The sequence below is a fragment of the Notamacropus eugenii genome, chromosome 3, assembly GCF_028372415.1.
Source record: "Notamacropus eugenii isolate mMacEug1 chromosome 3, mMacEug1.pri_v2, whole genome shotgun sequence".
NCBI lineage: Eukaryota > Metazoa > Chordata > Mammalia > Diprotodontia > Macropodidae > Notamacropus > Notamacropus eugenii.
In genome coordinates, this window is record NC_092874.1 from 362455983 (window position 1) to 362468170 (window position 12188).

The following is a 12188-nucleotide window of genomic DNA, read 5'->3' on the forward strand; positions in this document are numbered from 1 at the left end:
TTGCAATTTTTCAAAAAATATCTGTCTTCAATATTTCCCACAGAAACCTTGAGATAACATCCCCACTAAAGACAGAAGTCACAATTCCTACTTATTCAGTGTTCTTTTTACTCAATAAAATTTATTCACTGATTGATTAACTGATTTCCTAAAAGTGCCACATTGAGGTGGTACACTTGAATTTTCATCCCAAAGTTATGTAGCTAAATAAACCCACTCTGTAGCAAAGCCAGCTCTTAAATTCTCACTATCCCCAGGGAATAAGGGTACCTTTTCATTTTAAAAAGTTGGATGGTTTAGTATTGGAAGTATTATTCAAAACCCTTCTCTTCCTAAATAATAACTGTCAATGATAAAAACTAAAAAAAAAATATTTACGTTAATAATAGTAATTATTATATATTACCATATTAATATTGTTTACTATTGATATTAATTTTTACTGATATATTATTATATTAATAATAATATTAATACTAATAGTATTTGCGCTACTCACTAGTATTCAGAATAATTGAAAACTCTGGACATTCAACAGCAAAGGATTCAATCTCTAAGTATCTATCCTCAAACGATAAGCATTATTCAACTAAAAACAATAAAAGATGGTTTGTGTTTCTATAAATCCTGCTAATAATAGGTTGGGGTTTTTTTAAATGTGGAAATCTGATAACATAACCATGCTTATGTTGTTGTGTTTGTCCTTCATTCTTGAAGAGGACCGTGACATCAGGGAGATGATGGCATGACTTGCAGTTCACTTTGATTTGAGTGAGGGAGGGCTGTGCAAGGTCACCAGCCTCACTTTCTCCTCCAGAGCCATCTGGATCCAGTGATCAGATAGGTCATTGTGCATATTGTTTCATGAGGAAAACTGAATTGCTTTGATTAGCATTGTTACTAGGACCTACATTAAAGCCCAACCCTGATATTTCATCATGGCATGGAAATGAACTGTATTCATTCTCCAAAGCTAGATAGATGGAGCATAAGCTCTGACAAGTCCAAGCAAATTAGAAAGGCTTAGAGTTTGGGAAGATCAGCTGAGTTAAGTTTAGAGACATCACCAGGATTGTTTCAGAGTAATAACTTTTTCAGCCAATGTGGTTGTCAAAGACTGTTTAGTCATAAAAGGGTGAATCTCTTCTCTGGTAGAAGAAATTTCTACCAGTTGAGATTTCCTCAACTGTAAAATGGGAAGAACTATATAAGGTACCTACTATAGCACCTACCTCCCAAGGCTGTGAGGATCAAATGAGATAATACTTCTAACATGCTTAGTATAGTGCCTGGCACATAGTAAGGTCCACCCCCCAAAAAAATTGTACAGTAAAGCCATCTGCACCCAAAGAAAATTTTTTGCTAACAATGAAAATGCTAATTCGTCCACAAAACCTTCTTGGATCCACTCTACACATCACTTCTTTAAATATTTGTTAAACACCTAACTATGTGCAAGGCATTGTGCTGAGTATTGGGAATACAAAGATCAGTGATTTAACTCCTACCCTATAAGAGAGTATTCTACTGGAGGGGTAGAGAAGTGGGGTGGAACCATATACATGAATAAAATGCAAAGTTGAGAGTGACTGAGCCAAAGAAAATATCCACACAAAGTATTCAATGAAAATTTGAGGAGAAATAGAATATTTTTATCACATAAAAAAAAATTTCCTTCCAACCTCATAGTACTTTGTGTCTTTCTTTTTATGTTTTACTTTCTTGTAAATATTTGTGTCAATGTCTTATCTTTCTTACTAGATCATTTAAACTCCTTGGAAGTCTGGCACCTTGTTTTATTCATCTCTGTATCTCCCCCAGTACTTAACATAATGATCTTTATATAGAAGGCACTCAATAAGTGTTTGAGACATGATTGGATAAAAGGATACAAATGAAGGCATTACTATTGATCTATCATTAGTGAGATATATGCCTTGAATAGGAAATAGAGTAGTGTGAAAAGAACTAGGTTCTAATCCTAATCCTCCTATTAACTGTGTGACTTTGGATCAATAGCTCATTCTATCTGTCTTACCAACTTTACAGGGATAGTAAGTGGATCCAAAGAGATCATGTATTTGAAAGGTCTTGGTAAACTTAACATTCAAATGTCACTTACCTGTAAGTGACATTTGAATTCAAAGCATTCCATACCTAGTACTGTGTGCTCAACTTCTGGTGAGGAAACTGTCCACCTCTGTAGCTTGGCAACTTCTTTGTAATTTATAATCTTAAAGAGTTGCCTAGGACATTGAAAGGTTCAGTGATTTGCTTGTGACATAGCTAATGATGAAGACAAAACACAAACCTGCTCTATTAACTATGCTCTGTTGTCTTTCTAGGTGATTGATGTTTGTTGAATGAATAATGTGTACTAATTTTAATTTTGTTTGCCATATTGCCTTATTTAAATTCTCTTTGGTAGAATACTTTGGTATGTTGGATGGATACAGATGACCTATAGACATTTTGTTCTTCTTCAGTAGTGTGATTTTTTTTTTTAATGAAAAAGAGGCAGAGAGTCTCTACTCATATTTTACCAAAAAAAAAAAAAAAAGTGAAGCCCTCAGTATTGAGCTTTGTCTTCTTCTCAATTTTGCATCTCTAATCACCATGATGCCATTTTGATTCTGTCCTTTCCTCTAGCCTAAGAGAAAGAGTTGGTCCTTCTCCTTGTCAAGGCCAACTGTTCTCCTTTTGCCCTCGATCCCTTCTCCTCTTATTTCCTCCTTGTGCTTGTTGTCCCTTCGATAATCCACTCTTTTCTTAATTTTCTCTCTCTTTGTTTTTCTTTCTCTCTTTTTGCTTTCTTCCTTCTTACTAAGTTGCCTTTCTTTACAGTGTTTTAGTCATTATATAAATCACTCCCCTGGTTCTATTCATTTCACTTTTCAAGTTCATAAAAATCTTTCTAGGCTTTTCTGAATCCATTCTTTTTATCTTTTCTCAAAGCTCAATAACATTTTGCTGTAGTCATATACCATAATTTGTTCAGATATCCCCCAATTGATGGACATCACGTTGTTTCTATCTCTTTGCTACAATGAAAAGTTCTGGTACAAATATTTTTCTGCATATTTGTCTTTTTCTTCTTCTTTTGATCTCTTTGGAGTGTTTGCCTGGTTGTGATATCATGGGCCAAAGATTATATATAGTTTAGTGAGTTTTTGAATACAGGTCAGAATTGTTGGACTAATTCACAGCTCCACTAACAGTGAATTCACATATCTCTTCTCCCATATCCAAAATTTGTAATTTTTCCTTTTGGGATACCTTTGTCAAGCTGATGGGTATGAGATGGAATCTGGGTTGTTTGACTTTCTCTTGTGATTAGCAATTTGGACCATTTCCCCCAATATGTCCTTGGTAGCTTGCTTTTCTTCTTTTGAGAACTAATCATATACTTAACAATATGGCTTCCTGACATTAAGAAAATGATTGATTTCGTAGTCACAGTCCAAAATGAGTACCATAATACTATGACAACTATTCATCTTAGAGAAGTTTGGAGTTGTTTCCCCATTAAGGATGAATGAGAATTGAGTGTATTTATAGGTAGAGAGGAAGAAGCCAGAAGACTGGGGGAGAAAATTGAAGATTATAGGAGATTTGATCAAAGTTACATGTAACCTTGTAAAGGGTCTGGTCTTGGAAAGGAAAAGTACCACCTCTTCATTGAAAATTGTTATAAAAGAGGAGAAAATGGGGGAAGATAGCAAGGGATGGTGAGATGTAGAGAAGAAAGAAAAAGAATCCTACAGCTGTGTCTATTTTCTCAGTAAAGTAGGAAGTGAGGTCCTCAGTTGAGAGGGCAGGAGAGGTACTAGTACAAAAGACTATGGAAATAGAGAAGGTATGTATGCAGCAGTTTTTGTGATGAGATCATCAGTTACAGAGAAATAAAAGAATGCCTTGCTGCAATGAGAGCCCAGTAAAAGATTAGATAATACAAATTGGTAGTGAATCTAGCTGACAATTGTGTAATTGTCTCCAACTCTATATAGCATGAAATAAGTAGGAGCAAAGGAGGCAGATGGTGGTATGAGAAATGCAAATAAAAATAAGAGATAATTCCTGCCCTCTTAAAGGTGATAATCTATTTGGAATAATAAACCTAAAAGTTAATGAATATACAAAATAATTGTGTGGTATTTTAATGGTAAGGGAATTTGAAGATCTTCCTTGCCTCTTAAAAGGCTGTCTATATTTCATTGGGAAGTTAGGGCAAGTCACTTAACCACAATTGCCTCATCCTGGGTCATCTCCAGTCATTCTGATGGTCAGTCACTAGATTCATATGGCTCTGGAGAAGAAGTGAGGCTGGTGACCTGCACAGCCCTCCCTCACTGAAAACAAAGTCAAGCGCAAGTCATGTCATCATTTCTCCAATGGCATGGTCTTCTTAGGCAACAGAAAAACACAAACACACACACACACGCGCACACACACACACACACACATAATAGTCAACAGTCTTCTAGCTTGGGAGAACTTGGCCATGCTTACAGAGTACATATCCATGAAGAATTCAGAGGTGCCACTATGTTATGGTGAACCATTAAAGAAAGTAGTATCAGCTGAAGTTCACTTTATTGATTAATATCTATTCTGTTTCATCCCACTTAGCCAGGAGGTGGTAACTTCTTAATGCTGGAATTCTAAGTGCCCTTTGCCATTAATTGTCTATACTATTCACTTAGCACTTATAATTAACTATTTTGGAGGCAGCTAGATGACTTGGTGGATAGAGCACTGGAACTGGAGTCCGGAAAACCTGAGTTCAAATTTGACCTCAGACACTTACTAGTTGTATGACCCAAGGCAAGTAACAACCCTGTTTGTCTCAGTTTCCTCATCTGTAATATGAGGAAAAAGAAGAAAATGGAGAAGAAAATGACACACCACTTCAGTATCTCTGCTAAGAAAACCCTACATGGCGTCATGAAGTGTCAGAAACAACTGAACAACTATAAATGGTAAAAAAAAAATGCCCTAAAAAAAATTATGAATCCATTGAAGTATTAAAGTAACAATAAAACCATACTTGGAGTCAAAAAGACCTGAATTCAAATCTGACTTCAGATACTTTTTAGTGGTGTGACCCTGGGTAATTCTCTACTTCTGTCTGCCTCAGTTCCCTCATCTATAAAATGAGAATGATAATAATAATACCTACCTCCCAGAGCTGTTATGAGGATAAAATGAGATAATAAACCACTTTGTAAAAACACAATATAAATGATAGTTAAATAAAAATCATAAATCAAATTGCATATTTCATGGATAAAGGTATAGAGATTTTAATAGTTGTTTACTGTGTCAATTTTAAACTTAAAGAAGTTTTGTTGGGGATTGGATTTGGGGGGAAGAGTGGGAGAAAGAGTTGTTTTAACTACCTTGACAGACTAAACTTAAATAAACATTTAAACATGGAGAAAAATGTAAGAGTCTTTTGAGTTAAAACTAGAATCTGAAATGTATTAAGTAAAGAAGATTCTTTTATGAAAGGTCTCTAAAGTTGTCTTACATTTCTTAAATCAATCTGTAGCACATAATCAGTAAAAACCATATCATTTAAACAGAAAAATCAAAACTTAAGCACTCACCCTCATGCAGCTGTGTCCTATTATGGGCTGTAACTTAACACATGCATTTCAGAAGTTGTTAAAAGTGAATTCAGGCTAACAAATCTATATTGTTAAAAACCTTTGGTGAGAAGAGACAGCAGAGTAGGAAGAAGGCAGCACAAGATTTCACCACAAGGCTGATGTCCAGTATTTATATTGTATTATAATCTATTTAGCCTGATTTTTAAAGGAATAAATAAAACTATAGCAGACATTAGCATTAAGATTTTAAGACAGCATTCCTTAAAGCTGATTCTTTTGGATCAGGCGGGATGAATTTTCTCTGGGGCTGAATAGTTTATCTCTGCCCCATGGTATATTTATTGTAAAAAAAGGAGAAAAGGAAATGTACTTAATGTGCTCTGCTTTTTAAAAAGTATGCCACTCATATCTGAGTTGAGTGGAATAAAAACAGCATCCTTCCTTTTAAAAATTCAAATGGCTATAAAAATAAATGTGAAATCAAACATGAATAGACTTTGGCTCATGAGAAATCCTATAATGTGGGAGTTAAAATGACCAGAATTCACATTATTGTAATAAAAATGTAATCAGTATTCTAAATTTAGCTAGCAAGCACCCTGAAGTTTATTGGTGTTTTCATGTAGGCACACTTGATGTGGTAATATCTAATATTGCATTTCTGAAGATTTTTCTTCTTGATTACTTGCATCTCTTAAATACTTTTTTAAAAAAATGTATTAAGTGAAAGCATATAAAAACGTTGACTCATAAAATATGCACACTTAATGCACACTTGGCTGTCAAAGAATTTTTGTTATCTTATTTGACTTATTTAGTGAAAACCATGATTAAAAGAGAATTTCTAAAAATTAGACTTCTAGTCTGGTCCCAATCCTATAGAAGAGTAAAACAGTAAAAAAAAAATAAGATGCTGATCAATTGGAGATACACCCTCTAGATGAAAAATTATTAAAAATTATCTATTCACCTTAACTATGTAAACACATTACATCCAAGAAATAGTTGCATCTTGAATAGATATTTTCATTTTACTATTGTATTAATTGTATTGGGGAGGAAAATGTTAATGACACAGTGATTATATCATTGACATCTGTACAGTTAAAGGCCAGAAGGGAAGAATAATTAACATGCGCTAGCTTTGGGCACAGATTGCTTTTCCACTAGAGACATTACCATGAAAACCTGAAGGACTTGAAGAACTAGAAGTGTCTGCCTGTCAGTGAACAAGCATTACTGAGAGTTCTCTAAATTGCCATGGCTTTTGACTTTGAAAGACTTATGCAGTGGTTTCCATGAGATGCTGATGGGAAGGAATCAGGATGGGGTGCTCTCTGGAAATCCATTCTAATCCATCCAGATATGGGACATAAATGACGACTTGTGACTGTGGTTCACCTGACAGCTGTGAGTGAACAACAACGGAAGTGATCGCATCGGGAAGGGAGGAGAATGCTGATCATACTAAAATACTAGTGGGTGAGCTGGGACCAGTCAAAGGAAAAGCACTGAATCTAGGCTGAAACATCAGATAGTGGTTTATATGACCATCTGGGTCTCATCCACAGCACCTTTGCTATCCCTGAAGCAAAGAGCAGCTTTCATTTACTTAACTGTGGCTAATTTTCTGTGTTTCTCTCCAAGGGATGAAGAGGAATAAGTCTTTATATACCAGTATTTATATAGCACCTACAATGTACCAGTCACTGTGTTGTGTTTTGCTTTAAAAAAACAAGACAAATTTTTTTTGATCCTTACAACAACCCTGGGACATAGGTGCCATTATTATCCCCATTTTACAGCTGAGAAAATTGAGGTCAAGTGTCTTTAGTATCTGGGACTGGATTTGAACTCACGTCTTCCTGAGTCTAGCCTAGCATTCAATCCACTGAACTACCCATATCCTCTGGGAGGAGGGATATGGATATGAAGAAGTCATTTGTTCTCTTCCTAGCATGCAGGCAATGCAGCTAGCATTTCAAAAGATGTATTTCTTTTAATTATTTACTTTTGCAACTGTGTTATTTTTGAATTTTTGTTTTACTTTTATTTCTATGCTATATCATTAGGTAGCTAGGCGGACAGAATTTCCCAGTTTTACCAAACAAATACTGAGAACCTAACAACTACTACTAGGTGTTACAACTGTAATCTTTTTTCTCAATATGGAAGATAATTTTGACAAGACTATGGCCACAGAAAAATTAAATGTGGCAGATGGAGAACAATTGTATGGACACTACCACTGCAATGATCTACATTTTTGTCTATGTGGGTGCCAAGTCTGCCAACTCATATAACAATTTTTTTAAGAAAGTGAAAAAAGTATTTTCCAATCTGCACTCAGAGTTCATTAGTTCTCTCTCTGGAGGAGGATAGCGTTTTTCATGATGAGTCTTTTTGAAGAAGAAGGAGAAGGGGGAGGAAGGGAAGGGAAGGAGGAGGAGAAGAAGATGGAGGAGGAGGAAGAAGAATGAGAAAAAGAGGATGGGGAGGAGGAAAAAATGAGGATGGGGAAAGGAAAAAAGGAAGAAGAAAAGATGATGATGATGATGACGATAATGACAACATCCCCAGGAACAACAATTCTGGTTCATATAGCACTTTAAAGTTTGCAAAGTGCTTTACACAATTTCATTTGATCCTCATAACAGTCCTGTAAGGCAGGCATTATTATTATCCCAGCTAAGCAAATTGAAGCTTGGAGAGGTTAGGTGACTTGTCCAGGGTCACACAGCTAGTGAATCAGGTTTTGAATCCAGGCCAAGGTAATTTGAAGTGGAAAGAGCACTAGCAATTAGGGGAATAAAGGAAGGTTTCTTTTTAATTTTTATCTGTAAAATAATCAGAAAATACTTTGTTATTTTTTCTACCAAACATTAGTGAGAAAAACCCATAACTCCTAATTAATGAAAATCTAATATATCACCTAAGGGAAATGCTGTGCATTGCGCTATCCCACAGCAGTAGATTAAGGATAGAAAATATTCTCAAAGTATTTCTGCTTGGCTGAAAATAATTCACATTCACTTTTGTCTCAGGATAAGTTGCTTTTTCAAACCTTAAGTTATGAGAAAGTCCAAATTTATCTGCACTACCTCCCCCAAGACCTAAATTTACGATTTAGAGCAGGAGAAAATAAAATTATTTCTAAAATTCCTTCCTTCCTCTAAAATCCCATATTTAGCATTTATCCCCTCATTTTAGAGATAGGAAAATAGGCCCAGAGAGTTGAACTGATTTGTCCAAAACTATGCAGGACCAAGTGACAGGGACTGGATTCAAAGGTTAAAATATCTGCTTCAGAACTTTGGAAAAAGCATACAATTTTTGTAGAATTTGGCGACAGTTTCTACAATGTTTTTGCTTTGTTCCCTGCACTTACCATGATCACTTTCCTTCAGCTGTGCCTCAGTAATAAAAGATTACTTGGACTATTTATTTTTTCTCCAATAATCCCTCCTTTTCCTATGTTGACCAGGAGTTGGAAACCTTTTAAAATTTTTACGGCATTACGGAGTGGGAGATAGGAGGTGGAGGAAGAGAAGGAAAGGCTCATTGTGCATTCATTGATTGGCAGTTGGAGCACAGAATTTACACCTGTTCTTGATTCTCCCAGCTGGCCGGCTGTAATCAGTCCTTCTGGTGCAAAGGCCAGGGCAGAGAGCCCAATATAACAGCAAGAAGCTCTTCTGCCAAAAAAATTGGGGAGGGGAGAGAAGGGGCATGTGCCATCTTTGAAAAGCGTACCTTCTTTCTTTTCAAAGAAATATACGTAGTCACATCCGAATGTGCTGATTCAGCACCAAAAATTCAAATAATCTTTTTCCCATTTATTTCATGGCCCTGGTAGTTGGATGTTTCAACATTATAAAGATGCTAAGTATAAGAATATACCCTGCTAGTCTTCTGGTTACTTAGGCATTTAGCAGAATAAAGAAAGTCATGAGGCATAGCATTGGGTTAGCAATTTCATTTTTGCCCAATTCTAGATATTCATGGCAATGTGGCAAGGCATTTTGGGGTGATTGTTGCTTTCCCTCCTTTCTCTGTCTGATCAGATTTTAATTGTATATTTGAAAAAGTATAACGTTATGTCCCTGGAAACACTGAGATGCCCTATATAGGAATGATGGTTTCCTGAAAGGCATTTCCTTTCTGTCTTGCCTTCTATTTCACTCTCTATCCTAAACTGTGGATACTTGCTGATTTTGCCTGTAACAAGAAGTTTGAGTCATGCTGTTTCAGTTTCTGTAACTCTCACAGTGAGTCTCTTGAGTCTGTAAAAGACTTAAGAGAGACCATGGGATCATGCTGCTCTGTGCTACTTTGTATCACTTTCTACTACCCCAAACTCTAAGCTTGAGACTATGAGAAACTCTCAAGATCAGTGCCAGGTGGATCTCCCAGAACCCCTTTTCTCTTTAATTAATAAATTTTACTCTAAAGAAGGAGAGGAAGGTTCCGTCTATCTCTTATTACTTCAAGTAGCCTGGAATCCAGGCAAGTACCAAATGCAGCTGTTGACAAGTCAACATGAAATAATGTCTGTCACATCTTGCCTAAGGGGCAAAGTACTTCCAACTAGCTTAGAAGGAAAAAGTTGGCAGAACAAAACAATGCACCATTTTAAAAAATATTTCTCCATTGCCCCCAAAGGAGTAATTTAAACAAAAATGACATCTGGCAAGCAAAATTGTTCAACTCTCAGAAATCAGGATGCCAAACTGAAGACCTACCAAGGAAGACTACAGACAGATGCAAAGGAGAAATCTGTAAATTATTGGACTACAAAAATTGTTCCACATGCCATTTGCCTTTCAGATAACTCTCTACCTAAAGTTCAATCTCACCAGCCTTTGTAATATGAAACCTACTGTAGATAAGACAAAATATACAGATAGTCTGTTTTGGAGCAGAATATTAAATTGGTTCCAGAAACCAGGTTACATGACAAACAGTTCAATGGCATTGTTAAAACTGGAAGATTTGATTTCATAATTATCCATTATTAATGGAAAGAAAATCAAACAGATTCTGAATAAGCTTTTGCCATCAGCATGTGGCAATCTCATGTTAATATTTTGGGGGGACAGAAATCTCAGGCAATTATATTGACCTTTTAACTACAGAATATAACTTCAAAATTGGTTACAGAAAGAAAAAAAAAATTGTAGAGGTGACCGATTTTTCTCGAAAGTTTCTGCAGTAAACAAATAGGTTAATAAATTAAAAGAAGTGCCCAGTTTACCTTCATAGCAGAGTCATGGAGAAGAAGAAAAATTAATTCTAAAGATTAAGGCACTAATTATTTATTATTTCAAAGATACTTTCAGCTATACTCTCACAATTGTGAAATAACTTCTTGAAAAGTTAATTTAGTTTTTTAAAGAACTCTAAGTTACCACTATTTTTCGAAGAAAGATTCTAAAATATTTGTGAAACACATCACAGGCAAAATAATCCAGTAAGCAACATTCCCACGTGACAGGGAATCATTTTCCTGAAATCAAGAATGAGTTAAGTATACCATATCACCCAGCTACAGACAGACTTAAGAGAAACAAAACGTAAATAGGATATGACTGGAACATTTTAAAACTATTATCTGAATAGTCAAGAAACTTCTTTTCTTCTGTACTTACAGTCTTTAAATACAAGATCTGGGTCTCTGTGAGGCAAGACTTGGGCAATGATGTGTTTCAGGGATTCCAAGGTTCTATCCATCTTGGCTCTGCCTTGTCGAGACTGCACGCACAAAGTGTCCTCATGCCTGAATTATTCCAGCCCTGTACTGAATTTGTGCAGTTCATTGATGCACTGGATTACCAAAGAATCTCTTTTAACATCTGCCAATCAGACATTGCCCAGAACCTAAAGACCTCTCAGTGGACCCTCCTCCCTGGCTCACTTATCTTTGTTGTATGCTGAGCTAATTAGCTGCAAAGGCTAGCTGACAGGCTAGCTCCCAGCACTTCCTACTGTTAAACACACCCACCTACAGGCTAGCTGCGGAAACTAATCATGTGAAAGCTTTTCCCTTTCCTCCCAAATATTACTTGAATGGACCAAAGCAGACTGATTTGGGCTTGTTGTTGTTAAATTGTGGTTCCACTTTCTGTTCCTCTTCCCTCAGGAGTTTGAAAACAAGATGCTAGATTTCTCAACTAAATTCCTTACGTATCAAATGTAAAAAGTGCCTTCCACCAAGGATGAGTATTACAATAAAGTCATTCAACTTCTCATTTTGCAAAGGACTATTATGTGTAAGCTAAATGGGGCAGCTAGGTGGCCCAGTGCTAGACCTGGAGTCAGGAAGACTCACCTTCCTTAGTTCAAATCTGGCCTCAGATACCTCCTAGCTGTGTGACTCTGGACAAGTCACTTAACTGTTTGCCTCAGTTTCCTCATCTGTAAAATGAGCTGGAGAAGGAAATGGCAAACCATTCCAGTATCTTTGTCAAGAAAACCCCAAATGGCTTCAGGGAGAGCCAGGCTGACTAAAATGACTAACAAAATAAGGTAAACAATACAATAATGCTTGCTGTCTGAATTCACAAAAAATCAACCACA

General features: G+C 36.1%; 1 protein-coding gene across 1 annotated transcript in view; it reads right to left on the reverse strand.

Moving 5' to 3' along the window:
• The window catches only part of LIX1 (limb and CNS expressed 1), a 66751-nt gene extending 55072 nt beyond the window's left edge, over nucleotides 1–11679 (reverse strand). The window contains exon 1 of the mRNA XM_072597347.1: nucleotides 11261–11679. Within this exon, the coding sequence (XP_072453448.1) occupies nucleotides 11261–11342 (82 nt within the window). The 5' untranslated portion in view covers nucleotides 11343–11679. The remainder of the gene's footprint in view (nucleotides 1–11260) is intronic.
• Between the last annotated feature and the right edge of the window lie 509 nt (nucleotides 11680–12188).